General features: G+C 39.5%; 1 protein-coding gene across 1 annotated transcript in view; it reads left to right on the forward strand.

Moving 5' to 3' along the window:
• CMC1 (C-X9-C motif containing 1) overlaps positions 1-13,461 on the forward strand; it is a 45,860-nt gene extending 32,399 nt beyond the window's left edge. The window contains exons 3-4 of the mRNA XM_075705991.1: positions 11,659-11,749; positions 13,211-13,461. Coding sequence (XP_075562106.1) covers positions 11,659-11,749; positions 13,211-13,325 — 206 coding nt within the window. The 3' untranslated portion in view covers positions 13,326-13,461. The remainder of the gene's footprint in view (positions 1-11,658; positions 11,750-13,210) is intronic.
• The last annotated feature ends 6,150 nt before the right edge of the window (positions 13,462-19,611 follow it).

Here is a 19,611-nt window from a genome sequence, read left to right on the forward strand (position 1 = left end):
TACTCTGCGCAGCTCAAGTTGGATGCACTTGTTTATATAGAAGGAGGCAGTGACAGACAGTAGCCATGGGGGAACTTGCATTTGTTCCAGTTCTGCCTCTTCCAGCACCTGGTATGGTAATGCTTGATGTCAGGGATACTTACTGCAGGGTGGGAGGAAAATTAGATCAAGTCAGTCTTAAAGGAAGCAGTTGTTTAAAAACAGCGCAGTTTAACTAGGTGGCTGTGCTTGTTGGGTGTGCTTTACCTGCAACCTTATATAGAAGGCAGTGCTTGTACTTGACAAGAACATTCCTAAAGCAAGTATCTTTAGTAGACAAATCATGATTTACCCAAGTAAACTGTTTAACTGCAATGTGTTTACTTTGCTTAAAAGGATTTTTTTTTTGGGGGGGTGGGGGGCGGGATTTCAATGAAATTGAAGAAGAAAAGGAGGTCTGCATTTCTTGACAAATCTGCCTGAATAGCCCAGCAGATTGTCATCTTTGAGCACTTAAATTTGCCTTGTCTGACAAAGTACAGTCACTGCAAATCCTTATACATAATAGTTGTGCCCTTGCTATTTCTCCCATCTTCGGAGGACATAACCCTCTTCTTTGTACTGCTGTACTCTGGGTGCCTTGCTTGATCAGGGGCAGGAGGAGTTGTCTCTTAGCTTTTAAAGAGCTGGGTTGCTGGAACTTCATAAATGTGACAATGTACTATATTTCTCTGTGTTTGGGGTAAAATACGCACATGTGTGTGTGTATACACACATGTGTAGATATGTGTGTATACACATGCATACAAAAAATGCTGACAAATGTGGAAAACCAGGATGGGCGATCAGATCAGGTCAAGCTTGTGCCCACTACACTAAAGCTAACTAAAACTAACAAGTAGATATTTCTCTGCATCATCTGTGCCAAAGCTCCATTTGCTGTTGAAGTCCAAGTTCTATTGAAATTCTAGTGACTAAAGCCATGTTACTAATAAATTGTGTCTACCACAGCATTTCATCAGCGTTCAGCAATAGTCAGGAAAGTACTATATGACTTTTTAAGCTGTACGTTTTTTAAAAATCTTCTTTTCTGGCTCTGTGATTACTTAGAAAAAACAGTTTCTCTAGTCAAGTTTAATGTGTGCATTCAGAATTCTTATCAAACTGAAAGCTAACTTTAATCTCTCCACCCCTCGTTCCCCAAAAGTAATTTTGATCAGATCTCATGTGTGTAGTACTGATACAGAGAGGTAGAATGAGGGGAGCTGATCTGTCCTTGTCCAAGTGGCAGAACTAAGAGCTGCTGAAAATACCATGAGATTGCATGTTTATATTTTTTCAGAATTCTGTTTTTTAACTCTAATGACTTTAATCTGGTGTATTTTTGTTACCTGTTTTAAGTATTTATCTATTTTTTGTTAGTTGTACTGCTTGGGTTGGCTTGAATTACTGTGTCTGTGTTCCTCAGTCTTTCTTTTTTTCCCTAAATGAAACAATTTTGCTTAAACTTGCTGCTTTTCAGTTTCATTCACTGTCTCTTAGTGCTCATGAAATTAGGAAGAAAAGGTCCAACAATCTGCTGTGGACAAGTGTGGCTTAATTGGGAGAGACAGAAGTACTTCCCTGCTGTTGCTCTGGGCTGTGCCTTGCTTCGGGGGTTCTGGATATACCTCTGCCAAACACCTGCAATTCTCAGTCCGAATTGGAGCAAATTTTAGACTGCAGAGCATGTACAGTGAGCCTGGTGAGAGGGGTTTCCACAGTGCGAGCCACTGCATCGTCTGGGGGTGGGACTGTGTCTTCATCATTCATGGCTTTCTTGGATTTGTCATTCCTTGATGCTAGTTTCTTAAAATCCTCTTTTTTTGCAGAAATTCAGTCTTTAATGATTGTTGGGTTGAAAACAACAGAAACCCTGTTAATGTTCCTGTAATAAAAAGATCAACAGGGAGCAATGACTTCTGTTTTGACTTAAGTGATGTTGGAGAATCCCTACATGCCTTACATGTGTTTTCAGAGTATGTGTGGTGTTGTGGTTTCTAAAAAAACCCCAGAAAACAACACAAATGAAAAAAACAATAATTTTTTTATAACCTTTGAAACAGAAAGTTTAAATAAGCCATTGATTTCCTATATTCATTTGAAAAGCCCCTTCTAAGCTTTAATTTCAGAAAAGAAATTCTCTTGTCAGGTGCGAGCAGTTGACCGAAAACAGAAACTTGTAATATCTATGCATTTAAGAGATGAAAACTTGGAAGACTGTTGCTTCTAAGTGAATATAGATGGCATTTACAGAACAAGTAACTGGATTGTTCTGGAAAAAAAAAAAAAACCCACAAAAACCAACCCCCAAACATTTTTGATCTGTGTAGAGTGCCTTTCCTCCCCACTGCTTTGGCCTATTCTACATCCAGCCAAGGGATACTTTGAGCCCAATTAATTTTTGCAATAGGATTTTGAAAACTTGCTAATGAAAAAGGCGTCCATGGTATGACACAAATAACCACAATTGCAGTAGTTGGGACTTCAGCAGGACTTAAGCAAGGGGCAGACAGATGTTGAAGGAATTCAGGCTAGCGTATGCCTTTTTGGTATGGGGGTGGGTTTTTTCCTCTTTTCTTCCTCCTCTTCTCTTGGAGGCTTATCAGTTTAGACCCACTGTGCAAGTGATTGTAAGGGTTTTGAAAGGCATGTGAGAACTTTATGCTTCAAGGTATAAGCCGAGCTTACAGTTGATAGGGGTTAGGGAGAAACTTCACTTGAGAAAATGTTTTTCCATAATGTAGACTTTCTGGCACCTTTTTTCTGAAGCAGCTATTACCGGCTTCTGAGAAAGATGGTATACAGGACAAATGGGCCCTTTGTCTGATTCCGTATGTTACTTTCTCATCTCTAATTGTAAATGTCCCCTAAAGCAAAGTCTTCAGATTTGTTTCTAGGGTGTTGATAGCACATATTCTTTACCCCAAGGCAATGTGTTTAGAGGAAACAGTTTCTAGTTTTTGGGGAAATATTCTTCCTCTGCAGATCACGGTTGTGCTATCTGCCTTCCTCATGATTCTCTCCTGCTGTTGCTGTATGTTCACCTCTCAATCACAAGACGAGTGACTTCAGCATTTCATATAGGAGTGCAAGAGATGCTGTAGTCTACTGGAGGATCCTCTGTTTGCATTGTGTGCTTTGAGACAAAGCTGGTTTTCCATGCTGAGAGTGCCCTTGAAAAGACTGGGCAGGAGGAGAGATCTTTAACACGGTGAATATCCTTTCCCTAAAATTCCTGGAATCGTCTTTCCTCCCCAGACATGCGTTGTGTGCTACTATGTATTGATGCCTCCAGCAGTATGTTGGAGCTACAAAAGCTGAAATGGAGCAGTTTTTTGATGGGGTGGTGATGGGCAGGAAAATGGAAAATACATGATTTTTTTTATGTTACAGCAAATGAATATTAGTGGAGACAAAGTATTTGATCTGATAACAGAGGTTCACTTGAAAGAATCAAGGTTATTTTATGTCAATTTTCTCTTTGCCCTATATAAGATGCATTTAATTATTTCATGCTATCTCCCTCTATTCAAATTAATCTGTCTTATATATATTGTTGCTCAAATTAGAATAATTCTTTAATCAGCTGTGTTATGCATGCCATAGTAGACTAGAATAGGAAAGCTACTCCTGGCATACTGACGATGCATGTATTTTATTTGTTATTGTAATTTAAAAGTAAAATCAGAAATATTGATTTCTACTTGACTGGAGAGATGATTTAGTTTGAATATCAGACTGATCTTAATCAGGTGAGAATTAATTGAGTTGGAGGTATTAGATATTCAGTGATGTTAACTGAACCATGATCAATCTACAGAGAAGCTTTCTTTTGTACTGTGTTGGAAATATCAAATAGCTTGTACTCTACAATGTAAAACAATCTTTTCATGTTCATCCCACTACTTCCTCTGGCTCATTAAATGCACCAGTAATCTGTTCTGTGCATACTGAGTAATCTTCAGAATAACAAGCTAATAAATCACAATTTAATACAAAATTAAAAGCATAATAACCTTGCCATAAAATGCTGCTGATAATGTTTTGTAGCATTTTAATGTTTTTGTACACATTTTACAAACATAATTTAAAATCTTGTCCTTGTTTACATTTTAAAGGGAACTGTTTCCTCCTCTTTCTACCATCACCCCCAAAATCCACATTGTTACTTGGGCATCTTTTCTCCACCCAGAGGTAGAGCTCAAGAAATGACCCAAACGTTGAACTAAACTATTTCCTTTTTGTGTAAAGAAAAAAACCTACCCCAGGAATAGAACATAAGTCTGGTCTGGATCATGATACAAGCTTTTTTTTTTTATTTTAAGAGTGTGATAGCAGTATCATAAGTGTTGAGAAAATATAAATGGTGAGATAACACCTCTGTAGGACTTTCTCTTAAGTAGTAAAATTGTAAAGTCTTCAAATAAACTAGAGCCAGACCTGAGAGGATCAATTTATCTTGATAATGGGGAATATTTCATTTATTTTGTGTACAAGAACATCTGCAAAATAGATACATAATTGTGACTGATAAAACTACAGATTTAATATTACATGTAGTGCAGAACACTTTGCAATATGAGCCAATAGGAAAGCACCAAGTATTGCTATAATCTGAATCTGCAAAAAATAAACTTTCAGAAATAGCCTTCATGCTGCATACAGTTCATACACTGAAAATAATAGTGATGATCCCTCAGCATTGTTCTGTCAACACAGGTTCCATGCAGCTGGTTGTCTGGAGATAAGTCCCAAACACTTTTTGTTTTTTCTCTTGCTTTGCACATGGAAAGACTTTCATGTTTGCCACATGAAATAATTAAGTATCTAATATATTTTTTTAAAAAAATATATAATATAAATATATATAATATATTAAAAAATTACTTTTAAAAATCCCCTACAAATACAGTCTGCTTGTTGGTTTTTCCCCTTTATTAAATCACAAAAAAACCCCTCTTTCTGATTATTTTTAGTGCTTGGGGCAGGGCGTTACAGCTTTTTCCATAAAGTCCTTCCCTTATGTGTATATATATGTAACTGAAACTTTTGCAGTCCAACACACAGATTCTGTTGTTTCATTTTGAATGCAGCACCAGCCTACCTCTACTTGTGGGAGGAAGAGCGTTGCAGGTTACATAAAGAACAACTGCATCTTAAATACAGTGTTTTACTTTTGTTGTCCACTGTTTGTAGGTCTGCAGACCTGTAATCTCTTAATTGAGATTAAGAATGTTAAATTTAACCTTGTCTGGTTTAATGGTGTGGAAGAAGATCATTATCTTTATGCAGCAGAGCTGTGGCTCTATGTTATGCCAGATCTTTGGTTTGTCCCTTTGAGTCAAAATCCTACAAGTTTTTATTTTCATCGTAGAGGAGCAAATATTTCTTTAACCTATGAATATGTTCTAAGATAAAATGGGCAGTACCCTGGCTTTTTATTTCCTTTTTTTTTAATTAAGAAGTATATGTACCAGGACATCTGTTGGTGGACCCCCACCAGCTTTGCTGTAACTAACTTTCTGGTAATGTATCTGATCTTTTAAAATTTGAAAATCAACACTTTAATGTGCTGATTATTGCTTGTGTCTCTCTGACTGCTTGGATAGACAGGGAAATCATTTATCCAGTCTTTATTCTGAGATAAGTGAACTGTTACCCAGTTTCACTTTGGTTTCCATCCGCTTCCCATATTAGTAAAATTATAAAACAGAGCTGGGGGATAAAACTACTAAAAATACTAAAGAAAAACATTATTCTTAGATACTGACTATTTTTCAGCAAAAATCTATGTGGACTGTGAAGATCATTGTAGAAAAAGTTCTTTACTGTGTCAACCTTCTAGCTAATTATCAAAGAAACTTTAATAAAAAGAGTGCTCTGCAACTTAAAGCAGTTCTTAATCAACCATCAAATATACTAGATAATAGACATTAAAAAATAATACTTGATACATTCAACATTATTTGTATAATTCTGTATCTGAACAGAACTATACAAAGACTTGTAATAGAATTTTTATAAAAAACAAAAACATGCATGTCCAGACAGCTTTAGAAATAATTATAGAAGGGTTTTAAAAGCTCTTTCTTCCATTGTTCTATGACGTTACATGTGCCAGGATCTAGAAAAGCAGCTGGTTTTCTCCTTGTTTTTCCCCGTGTCCTGCTTTCTCAAGTAGAGAGAGGGACATCCAGTGAAATACTGCTCTTGGATCCTGAGCAGTTGGAGGTCCGGAGGTGCTGGGGACCAAACTCAACACTTCCCTGAGGTACTCAGGGCCCCAGGTGCTCCCTGCTGAAGAGTCAGTCCGTGGAAGGGCTCATCACTGACCTCAGCCACAAAGCCCTCATGTATGTCCCCGAAAATCGTAGGAGCTAAGTGGTCTTCCCACCGCAGGCGGATCACCTCTGTATGCTAGCATGCCATAGTTAGCAGGTGAGAACTGGCAAAACTGAATTGCTCTGTGTTCAAATGTGGTGGTTCAGCTTTTGTTCGGCTGAAAGCAGACCTTCATCTTGGCAAGATACTGTTTGGCCTTACGTACTTGGTTGATGTAGAGGAGGTACTAAATTGTAAGTTTGCTTTAGCAGTTAAAATCTCTCTATGTGGCTGTAATGGCCAAAAAATAAAGAGACTTAAAATTCTCAGAACTGTGCCCAAAACTTAATTTTGGATTTGCCTTACAACAGAAGCGCAAAGCTTTCTTTGTGAGAGAGCAGAAGACTCGGCGCTGGTGAGGCCGCACCTGGAATACTGTGTCCAGTTTTGGGCCCCTCAATACAAGAAAGACATTGAGGTGCTGGAGCGTGTCCAGAGACGGGCAACAAGGCTGGTGAAGGGTCTGGAGCACAGGCCTTATGAGGAGCGGCTGAGGGAACTGGGGTTGTTTAGCCCGGAGAAGAGGAGGCTGAGGGGAGACCTTATTGCTCTCTACAACTACCTGAAAGGAGGTTGTAGTGAGGTGGGTGTTGGTCTCTTCTCCCAAGTAGTTAGCGATAGGATGAGAGGAAATGGGCTTAAGCTGCTCCAGGGGAGGTTTAGGTTGGAAATTAGGAAAAATTTCTTTACGGAAAGGGTGGTCAAGAATTGGAACAGGCTGCCCAGGGAGGTGGTGGAGTCCCCATCCCTGGAAGTGTTCAAAAAACGTGTAGATGTGGCACTTCGGGACATGGTTTAGTCTAGTCTACCCTTGACTGGCTTAGAGTGGACTTGGTAATGTTAGGTTAATGGTTGGACTGGATGATCTTAAAGGTCTTTTCCAACCTAAACAATTCTATGATTCTATGATGAAATCTGGCCTTGAATCGGCGATGGAACTGTTCAGTGAACTGTATCCTTGAGAAGAGTTCTTTGCGCAGTGTGCGTCCCCCTCAGACACAGCCTATGGCACGGAGAAGAGCCTGTGGGGCTAACCTCTGTCAGATAGGATGTCATGAACCATAACTGCTGCAGGTGAAAGAGGGGTCCATAGCCAGTTTCCGTGGTGTCTGGTGGGCACCTGCAGCTCTTTGACGCAGTACTGGATCTGTTCTTACCTGTGCATAGAGCATTCAGTGACGGACATATGGAGCTGTCCTGGCAAAGCCTCGTCAGCATTCATTTTGTGGAGAGCAAGCTTTTTTTCCCTTTCTAACAAGGCATTTTCACTCCTGTTGTGTTGAGCTCCATCCTTCGTTTTATTTAGCTTGTAGTTGTAAATATTGAGGATAGCCTTTATTGTTTGTTTGAAACATTTCTTTCCGTTTTGTTCCATTCTGCACTGAATTTGCAGACTCACCCAAATTTGCATCTAGTTTCGCTGCTGCCTGTTTTGGTAGCTTGCTGCTTGCAAGGAGAAAGAAGACATTATATGAACTTGTAAAGTCATGGAAAGCCATTTGCTAAAGCCGTAAAGATTGGATGACATGCAAGATTTCTAGAAGATCAGTTCTGCTCTGAAAGAGCAGTTGTTCTTTGTATCACATGCAGTATCAGGAAGCAGGTTCCTCTGAGTGTGAGACCGGGTTCCCTAGCGTTCTGATTACCGCTCGTAGCTGTTAAAGTGTTGAACTACAATGGGTTTGTAATCAGATGCTGCGTATCCGCTCCTTTTGTGGTATCTTGCTATGCACCCTGAAGCTTTGGTCTACAATGCAGGTATTGCTTGAGTGAGGAATGAGTGGTGATTGTCAAGATTATGGAGATGGAGATTAATTCTTGGTTTGAGATTATATCTGGAACTATTGTGCACTATTTGTGAGACTGTTCTCCAAACCAGTAGTTTTAACGCTCTTTGTGCTGCTCAACATTGAGATGTTTCGTTTCACAAAAGAGTTGTGAGCAAGACAGAGCATAACTAAACCAACATTCTCCAGACTCCTGTAAGGTTTCTGGTAAATGTTTATAACTAAACCTGTCTTGCACCACACTCCTTAGGTGACTGCCAAAGGGATTTTAAAGTGCTTGAAGTAAGAGGAAAGGGGGATAATCAAATTTTGTGTGCTCATATGAGGATGCCCAATATGCTTTAACCTGCTCCTTTTTCCCCTCTGCTGTTAAGCATCAGCAACATTAAAACTAGGTAGCTGGAAGCGGTTTTAGCACTTTGCAACAGTGCCTGGCCGTGTACCGCAGGCAGAGCCTTCTGAAGCCAGGGAGTGCTTGCAATTGCAGTTCAGGTTTTGTTCACTGGGACATCACGCCTTGAACCAATCAAGACTGGTGAGCTAACAAGTGAGAGGGACCTCCTGTTGTCTTCAGGGTTTTTTTTACTTCACAGTTTCCAGAAGGAATGATTGCTACAAAAAAACACAGCACAGCGCTTAAGGAAGTGCCTGTAGAGAGTAGAAATCAAACTGGTCACTAGACAAACTGTAAGCTTTCAGGCTTCTGATGTTTTTTTCCCAGAAAAAACAAAGGACATTTTTAGAAATGTGATAATAGGTATGATTTTTCTGAGATGCTGATGTAGGGACATTCAATATAAACAGTCCAGGAAACAAGAAACATTAGATTCACCTTTAAAAGCTAAAGAAACATTTTGATAATCTAATAGCACACTTCTCATATTGTTCTGAGCTTACACTGCTTCATAAACTTTAGCTATTCAGAAGTATCCTCAAAGTTGCGCTTGTGTTTTTGGATTGTATGTGGATTGTATGTGTTTTATGTCTAAACTAAACCACATATCAAACAAGATCTTAGAAATTGAGTGTGGTTGTTAATAGATACCCTTGAGCACAGGTTACAACTGTGTTCCCAACTAGTAATTAACTGGTTAATTTAAACCCATTTTTTGCATACTTTCCTCTGGTACGTTTTCAAGCAGCATATGGTGATGTTACCAGTGTATAACATGAGGTGCTGCGCTGAAGCATGTTTTAAGTGTTCATCAGTAATATGTTCAAAGTAGGTAAGATATCAATTCTTTGCAATGTTTTGCAAATATATATGTAAGTTTGGCAGTGTAAGGACACTTAAGACTGTCATCAGCACTTTCAGCAAACAATTTTTTTGTAAGTTATTTTATCAGAAGCCTAATCAATACAGCTGTGGGCAAGCAGATTAGCCTCACCTAGGGAGTTGCTCGCAGGATCACTTTCTCCTTAAAGTCTTGTTAGTAGTGTCCAGGATACTAGAAGGTGGATTTTGTTCCATAAAGGTCCACGATTGCTTAATGCCCATTTCAGTGGGCATCTGCTGCGAGCAAAGGATAAGATTCCATCTTGCTGCTTTTATAGGCACAAATCTCTGTTTTCTTGTTTATTTAAGTTTTGATGTAATGGAAGTTACATCATCGTATGGGGTCACCAGTTACTTAGTAGGCACATCTGAAACTTCAGCTAAATGTCTGGAAAACATACGAGGACAGGTACAGGACTGCGCTACAGTTGGTATGTTTAACAGTCGTGCCCATATTTTCATGTGGTCAATAACTTGCAGGTGTTTGAGGTGCCCTTTTGATTCCCAGCATGTGTTCAGAAGGTATATCTATACAGTAAGCTTAAAGAACGGAAGTGATACAAAAATTGCTACTTCCATAAAATATTACATGCCTGATCACTGTGTACAAAAAGTGGAAGATTCTGGTGTGAGTACACGAAGTACAAGTTTTTGGACAAAAAAGAGTAAGAGCAATGCATTGAGCATATATATAGCGCCATATGATATTCAGTGTGTATATACTGAATGTACATAAACATACTCAATATACATATACACTGAGTATAGATAATGTGATTTACCCTTTGTATGATGTAGCATCATCAAGTTTTGATGTTACTGGATTAGCTGTAGGTTTTGCTAAAGATATTCAAGAATACAATTTCTGTATGCCCTAAATTTGTTGGATATTAAATCACTTCCAGGAAATGCTCAGAAGAGGAGAAATGGATGGAACTCTGGAAGGGGACACAGTAGATTTGACTTTGTACTTGACCAGGCTACTGGTTGATCTTTGACATTTGGCTTTCTCTCTCTTGCTCTTTTCCACCTGTTAGATGCAGATGGTTACTAACTTGGACCCCTTAGAGCAAAACAGCGTGAAATCTCCCGATAGAAATAACAGCTAATTCTTACCTAGTTTATTATTTAGTGAAACATCTGTACAGGGTGCTGGTAACAATAAGACATAATTTTAGTTGCTCCCAGATAAAAACCACACCCTTAACCATTACTTTGCTTCCCCTCCAGCCCCCGAAGCCATTTCCTTTTCAGTATCTCACTGACTTAGTTTTTAAGTCTCGAGACCCTTAAGACTGACTTGGTATTTTCACTTCGTTGAGCAAACGGATGCAGGATCGTTTCTCTTGGGAAGAGACAGATCATTGTCTCTCCTCCCTTTTATATTCCCTTGTTCTTAAAAGCCAGAGATCATGATCCCAGAAAGGTAGATGATCATCAGTACTTTTGTGGGTGATGCTCTTTACTAGCCATTTGGACTTCGAAGGAACTCCGTATTGAAGAACAGCTACAGGCCACTACACAACGCAGAGAAGATGCGGAGAAGATAGCAGTCCTTCTTGGAGTGCTCCCAGCTGACAAACTGCTGGCTTTCTCCTTGCATTCCCAGGAGGGGTTTTTGGAAATGCCAGGAGAGAACCATGACCTCACAGTTTCTTACTGCCTGTCCCGAGGGAACCTTCACAGGAGGTGATTGCCAGTGGCATTTCTTTGAGACAGTAGTTGCTGTCAACACTACTGCCCTCATAATTTGTAGATACAAGGTGCTTCAGTAATTTCAAAAGCTTTTGTTGTACAGGAAACACTAACAACCCTGGCTTACCTAATTTTTTGTGCTTCCTTTTGTTTTGCTGCGATAGCCCTGAGTAGTCAGTATGAAAAGCAGGCGCATGAATCATGGATTTGCTGCAAGAATAACTTCAGAAATTTGTTGGTATTAGCAACAGTAGTATGTGTGTGAATGTGTTATGTGATGTGAGGGGAGAATCCCAATTAAAATCTTGTTGGTAAACAAGTGACAAAGACCTTACAAACAGTATGAGACTCCAGGCCAACTATGGTTATATTAATAACAAATCAGATCTAGTCTGTGAGGTCTTTTTATATAGAATAGTATACACACAGGAGGATATTTTACCAATTGTCATTCTTCTAACTCTAATTTAGTTCATGTTTTTTTTTCTTTTTTCCCAGCATTTACTAAATGCTGTCAAGAAACTGGTCTTCTTATGGTGGTGAAGTGTCGGCAAGAGAACACAGCACTGAAAGACTGTCTGGTTGGCTAGTAAGTCCCTCATGATTTGTTTTTTTATTGGTTTTGGGGGGGTTGTTGGGTTTTTTGTTGGGTTTTTGTTGGGGTTTTTTGTTTGGGTTTTTTTTGTATGGCCTATACTATCTAGAAATGAGTAGAAATCTTAAGTCTTCTCAAAAGGGTTCTGCAAGGTTAGTGACTTTGATGTATGTGCTGAAAATTGCATCTTTCTTTTAGAAAAAACTGTGCCGGTCATGGCCCTACTTGACAAGATTTTATTTCCTTAATAAAGCTGTCCTAAGGCTGTAAAGACTTTCTTCTCGATTTAAATGGTGTCAGATCTAGATTTTCAGCCCAAACATGTAGCCCTGTATTCACTATGCTGAATTACATATGCGGGGAATGGGGCTGAGCAGCAGAAGCACCTTCATACTCTGTTAGTGAGACAGGATAAGTTTGTTTCGATTTTGCTTCTTGAACTGTTTTTTAAGATTTAGTCTTTGTCCTGAAAGTATCCTGCTGTTGTGAACAGCAATAGCAGCAGCAATGGGAAATTGCTAGATACTGAAGACGTCAACTTGATGCCATAGTGGATTGAAACATCTCTTTTGGAAGTCCTAATTTATCCCCAGTGCCATCAGGCTGGAGTGGTAGATTCTTGAATTTCCCAGGGGGAGGGTTTGAGATTTTTTGAGTTTGACTGGGGGGAGAAGGGGGTTGGTTTGGTTTTCTGGTGGAATGTGTGTCCTGGCCTGTTAAACCAGAGATTAAGATTAAATGCTTTTAAAGTAGTGACAGTTATTCTTGGGTATTTGGGAATTGATGAAAAAACATGTGCAGCCAGGCAAGAGTTCAAGCCTAACTGCAGTGAGAGCTTGCTGGAGTTGTTCAGTTTTATTTTTCTATACCTCCATGCATTAATTTTTGACTTTAAAAAAAAAGGGGGGGGGGGGGGGGGGGGAAGCAACACCCAAACCAAATACACACTACTGAAAAAAATGCTTAGTGCTTGAATAATTTTACTTAAAATTACAAGAAAAATTAATTTAATTTAATGATGAAGGACTTACACGTTTACTGCTCAAGACATACACTTAAACCTGTTCCCAATTGAGTGCATAAATGTAAGCATACTCCAGCAGATTTCCGTGCTGAGGATGCTAACTGCAAATAATAACAAATTATTTAGCTGAACTGAAATACCAAATGTCTTTCCCTGTTTTTACCTTTCCTCTTTGTGGCTTCACTGTAGAGGCTTGAAGACGACTATGTCTCAAGAGAGAGCAATATCATGAGAGAATGCAGACCAACTCAGTATTCAGAGTTTACAAAGATAACTTTAAGCACTTATGTACTTAATAAAAAAGGTATTTTACTATTGAAGGCAGGCAAATTTTCTTTGGGTGTGAAAGGAGGATCAGTTATGAGTGTTATTCATGCAATATCTGTTCCATATTCCAAGATGAAAAACAGTATTATGTGTTTGTCTTGTAGCTATTCTGATCCATTATTCTATGAGGAATGCAAAACAGAGTATTTGAGGCAAAGAGAAGAATACAGAGCAACTGGAATTAAGAAGAAAAGACAGAAGCTTACTTCAAATGTGTAGTTAAAACTTAAAATGAACTTTTCAAATTTTATCTCCAACTTTGATTTGACTTGATTTAAAAGACTTAAATTATCTGTACCCCTCTGTGGAATTTAACTGAAATACACAAAATGAGATGAATGGAGAATAAAATAATCTCTGAACTTAAAAGTAATTTTATTTATTTATTTATTTTCTGTAATTAAATATACAAAGCATGCTGTCACAGGTTGCAAGAGAAGTTGCAAAGGTCTGTTCCGCTGTCTGGACTCGAGATTTTGAAACCAATTTACAAATGGCCTTTTGGAATTTAAGGCTTGTGTCTAGTTACATGTGGCAGGCTACATAAAAACTTAAGGGTGAATAATTTAAGTGTTATTAACTGATCACAGATTTGGTATACATTAAAATTGGTCTATTTGTCTTCTGAAGCTGAGGGTGTGTGGAGATGCTCTTGATGCTCTTCCTAGAAGAGAAGGGTGACAAATGCAGAAGAGCTTCTTGGGCCAATTTGATTTCTCTTTTTCATTAAAATGTTGAGGCATATGAGAGCCCGACAGTACTTTTTGCCTACGCTGTGACTCATTTTTAAGTCTGCATGGTCAGAAGAGATGGATGCCCCATGCCCATGTGTGGCCTAGACTGACCGTTTAGAGGAAAAAGTCCATCGATTGAGACCTTCCCTGAAAATGGGAGAAGGCTCGCTCTAGGCAAAATCATTGAGAGCAGTATCCTCCCCTGCTGTCCTCTTGCAGAATGGAGACAATTGTATAAGCCTCCACACTTCAGTAGTGAGCGAGTGACCACACTTGCAAAGATATTACGGGTAGAGGTGAGTAAACAACCAAACTAGGTAGGTAAGATGCAGGTTACTTCTTGCAGAAACTAAGTGTAAGCAAGTCCCTATTTAAAAAGGGGCACACAAAGGAGCCTTTTTATACTGATACTTGAAGCTGCTTAATTGTAGAACTCTCAAGTGCTTAAAAGTGGCTTCACTAGAGATAGGGAGTAAAACCTTGTATTACTCTTTTGGGGTATCTTTTGAAGCATTTTGAAATAAAAAATGTCTTTAGAAGTAAGGAAACCTAGAAAACTTACTCACATGGTAACACTTTAATGCCCCGATTTTACAAAAGAAGATTTTTGCCCGAGTAGTAAGATTTGTTACTTTTCCATCAGAACATACAAAATTTGACTTATTTTAGTACTGTTTCACCACAAAACCAGTACTGCTCTAAAGCTATTAAAGTAGGAAATTCAAATCAATCTTTGAGACACATGCATGTGAGTACTTAAGTTAACATTGCAGGTTAGTCCTTGCTCTTTATTCTGTGCCTTTTACTGGAATAATCAATAATAATGTTGCTTCTGCTATTACACAGCAGATTGGCTGGAGAATTAGGGAATGCTTGTGAATGAAAAACTGAAAAGATGTGTAGCATTCTGCTGTGTTAGGCAAACAAGTGGCACTTGGCTCTAAAACGAACCACCTTAAAATAGCTTCCGTGGAATAAAGTTTCCTACACCTGTACTTGCTCTTGGCACCTCAGTTCAAGCATTTTGGGAAACAAAAATATTCCAAATTAGTGGAAAATTAGTTGTTTCCCTATATGTATTTAAAAAAAAAAGGAAACTTAAGGTAGACAGTGAAATGTTTTTTCAAGGACAGTGACTGTTCTGTTATCCCATGATGAAAAATCTACATTTTCAGCCTCTGGAAAGTGAGCCTGCGTGACTGTAATTTTTGTCAGAAGCACTTCCAAAGAGGATTTGGGCTGGGGTGAGCACTTGCTTAGAGGCAAGCGCTGTGGGCTGCCTGTGGTACGTGCCTGCGCTGAGGGCTCCCCTGGATCTTAGGCTCAGGTTCACACCGCAGCTAGTGAATGCAGACCAGCAGTGGGTGTCTCCTTTTCTGGCTTAGCAGCAAGTACGTTCCACAGGTGAGGGGGAAGCCCAGTGCGCTGCCTGGGACAGCTGGGAAGGAGTGAATGCCTGTAGTGGAACAAAGCCCAGTTTACGTGCAGGTGTTACTCCCCCACCATTCTATACATGCTTTCTGTGAAGGCCTGTAACAACTCACTTCTGCACCAATAACCAGGCTCTACTGTCAAGCCTGAAATTGCACGTACTGAGTTACGCTGTCAGCCGTTCATTTCTCTTTACCTGTGCTGTTGCGTGCGTAAGGAAGGGAGGGGGTTGTTGCAGCTCCTCCTTTGTTTACTGTGGCACTCGGAGCTGGGCTTTGCCCTTGGCTCTGGCATCAACTTCCTCTGCAATACACCCACGGCCTTAATGTGACGTTTCCTAGTTTTAAATTCTTGATTTCACTTTCTTAATGTCTTGTGCAGTATCCTGTACTTTAATTGCATTTATGTCTTTTATTTAAAGTTTAAATGAAAGAATGAGTACTATGAAGTGACAAACTCGTACTAATAAATTGCCTTGGTTTTGTTTTTATCTCGGCTGCAGCCTCTCCTTCCTACGCAGGTTAACAGTAAGTAGCTCTAGATTGCAATCAATGCAAGATGCCATCAGTAGTATTGGCAAAGCCTTCAGGTGTGCTTCAGCAGTGAACTGGAAGCTTCTTTGCAACATGTGGAGTATTTTTAAAAAAGCGCTTCTACTTTGTCAGAAGTTACTCATGAATGACGAGAGGGCATAGCTCTGGAAGCCTGGCTGTCTTCCCCCCCTCCGCCCTTCCACCTCCCAACAAAACCAAACATGTAGCTGCCTGTATGCATGGAGAGTAGCCAGCTATAGGTGATAGGAAGGGAGTTAACATCAGTGCAGACATGCACTACTTCACCTAGCAATCTCCATCTAAACCAGGGATTGCAGCTCTAATTAATGGTCCCTAGATGTTTCTTCATATGTTCGTTTTGTAAGAATCCTGGAGAATTGCTTTCACATTATTATTCTGCATAGCAGTAGACAATTGGTGGAATTTGTCTCGGTGTGTCTCTAATGTTTTCAAGTTCTCCTGTTAAGATAAAAAGATTACTTAAGTGTCCACGCAGGGACTAACTCGAGTAGGTCAGCCAAAGTCTGAAGTGTGGCAATACCGCTAGCCCATCATAGCTAGTATTTGCCTAAGTGCCTGATGTTTTCCAACACATGACCCTCCTAAAAATTACAGTGGCATTACCAAGTGTTTGCAGTTCCAGTTTTAAGACTGCCTGTTACAACTAGAAGCTTTCACAAAGCTGCGCAGCTCTCACTGCAGCCGTACAACTAGCCTGCACGCCGTGCTTACCTCCCTTCATGGGAACCATGTGCTCAGCCAGTTTAAAACCATCCACTATGCGGCACTACTGATTGACGTTGATGGAATAAGGTCTTCAAGCTAGAAGACCGATTTGTCACCTAGCACCCTCACACAGTGCAGCAAGGTGTCTGTCACAGTTTCTGCAGCACTTGGGAGAACTTGACGAGTGCCCAGGACACCCACATTTTTCAGTTCAGGCTACGCTCTTTCATTAATGCTCACATTAAAGCTCTCTTCAAACTCCTGAGAGAAGCCCCCTACAAATGTGAAATCTAAAAGGAAGGAGAAAAAGGGTGTCATATGCTTACTTAAAAAGTTGGCCTTCAGAGAGTAAAATGAAAACTCTGAGGAAGGATGAGTGGCATTCTGCAATACACAGGGTTTTCAGAGAGGAGTGGAACTACCTACCATTCCAGTCTCCGAGTCCCCACCGAGCAATTAATCTGTAAGCCAGAAACCCATTCTGCCTCATATTTAGTACAGCCATACTCCTCGTCAAGTAATTCCTGCAAGCTTGTGGTCTGTTTACTCTGCTGGTCCAAAAATGGTCAAATACAGTTGAAGCATTAAGTGTTCCATCTTTAAAATCAGTTCAGTAACAATAAGCACCTGGTTTATTTCTTTCCTGCTTCTCTGCTAGATCAAATATCCATACTTGAACACCTTCATCTTACCACTTTATTACTGTATTTTGAATTGTCTTGATGTTTGAACCACTTTGTCTCTTCCATCTTAAAATATAATTCTGCTGGACACTGATCTCGGTTCACATCGCAACATACTTACTACAGAGATTTTTTTTTTTTTTTTTTTTTTTAAATGGTGCAACTGCTTATCAGACTTGGGAATTTGCAACTTGATTAAAATTAGGGTTATGTCTAGTGCTGATGATAAAAAAAAAAATTTAAATACTTTTGTCCATTGTTCTGTGTTTGTACAATTGCAAGTAGCACACCACCCCCCTACAGAAAGGGGCAGAAGCCTGACGCTTAAAAAAAAACTAAAGCAATACAATAAACCCCCCAAAACCCCGCATACCTTTTTGTATGCAAACTGCACAAAGCAATAGGGAAACACCTTACTGCTCTGCGACCACTGTTCTTCACAGGGCCTGTCTGAAGATCAGAAGAAAATGCAGGCGAGTCAGTCAGGTACCAGAGCTTTTCACTCTTCCTTTACCAGGTCACAGCATCCTTAAAAATACAGGTGTCTGAGCATAGGGGTCTTAAAGTCTACTGCAAGTAGTTTTGGAAATAAAATTAAACCTGCTTTACATCACCAGTATAGTTCATATGATACTTACATGGGCCTGTGTTAAATTATTTGGAATTGGTATTGTCTTACTATAACTAACTCCACCATATGTCTAGTACGGCCCTCGTCTTTTTCCAGCTGTAAAAACGTGACAGTGCATCACAGCTAATTTGGGAGTTTGCTTTCTTCAACAGGGCTAGTTCACATAAGAGGAAAACTAATCAGTTGTAAACCCACAAAACTGGCAGGGAGACTTAAAATGATCAAATTTTTAAAATATTTAAAACAAACCAAACAGTGGGAGTTTACATATGAGTTACTAGAATTTAGTCCAACTCTCCACATACCCAAATACATATTCATCAGCTTGCCATATGCTCACTTAAATGTGCAAAGCAACAACCTCCTCCTGCCCCAAAAGCTGTCTTCCATTTCTGTTAAATGGAATTAGTGCTTTCTTAAATTAAAAATCGTCAGATCAGTGGGTTGGGTGAAGTTTTGAAATGTTCCAAGTTTGCATTCAAGTGCTTTTTTTTTTTTGTGTGTGTCATTTCACATACTTATTTGAGGACTTTGGTCCTTCCTTTCTGCAATTTTATGGTTTTACATAACAAATGCACACAGAACACCAGAACCTCTTTACTACAGCTACTTCTGCATGTAATTTGCTGTCACTGTGATGAAAAGCTTTCACTTCTGAAAATGGAAAAAGCACTGTAAGCCACCAGTGGCATGGATTTAAATGACTTTTCCATCCCGAGTCAAAATTTGATTGTATGCTTCAGACCAACAGATGCTTCACAAGCCAGCTAGCTCCCAAGTGACTTCAAATCTGGGGACTTCCTTTTCAAATGTTACGGTTTGGCCACAGCAACGAGCGAGTGGATTGGAAATGCTGCCTGCAGCAAGCTCTCCTCTCTCAGGTATCAGCAGTTCTTCTGAAGTTCCTCTCGGCAAGCATCGCTGCTCTCTTCTCCAGCACGGGAAGCAGCACAGGAGATAAACCAAGAATCAAAGGCGAAGCCCAGAAATTCGCAGGCACTGCGTAGAGAAGCTTAATTTTAAGTTCCCCTGTCACAGAGGACAGGCTGACCAGGAAACTTTTGACACAAGCAGTCAAACCACAGGAACCCACCGTAGCTTAGGGTAACTTAAGTCCTTCAGGTTTTAACATCTAAGAGAATACATCGAAGCAGTCCACAGAGGATGTTTGATTTTTTCCTGAATGGAGGACGATGAACCTCAAATTAATTGTTTGTATTTGGAATGACCTTTGCACGTGATCAAGAAATTAAAACTGAGTAAAAAATTTTGTGCCAAATACTGAAAGGAGATTTGTAAGTGAAACCAATTTCGAACAAAAATAAATTTATTTAAAATCTTACATAGTAGAATTTCTTCATTGCACAGATCAAAGTATTAATCATGTTGATGTCCATCGGATAATACATTACTTGATAAAAACCCCTCTGTACTGTTGAGGTGGGGAACCCCCAAAAGTAAGCTACATTAGAACTAGACACCATACAGCTTATGCAGCCACATGAGAAATGTTTTCTGCTGCTTTGTTATTACACAGGTAGTTGGTTCTGTCAGCTAAAGCCTAGTGACTTGGATTTGTTTTATGCATATTGGGTTTTGTTCTATTACTTTCCAAGAGATTGTGCTCCCCTGAGTCAGCTGTGTTCATTGGTCAGAATAAATTCCAGCATCTGACACCATTTCCATTAATCACAGACAAGCCAGTATACGTGAGCAAGATAATAGAAAGATAAAAACAATATCTGG

Source organism: Pelecanus crispus, chromosome 2 (assembly GCF_030463565.1).
Source record: "Pelecanus crispus isolate bPelCri1 chromosome 2, bPelCri1.pri, whole genome shotgun sequence".
NCBI lineage: Eukaryota > Metazoa > Chordata > Aves > Pelecaniformes > Pelecanidae > Pelecanus > Pelecanus crispus.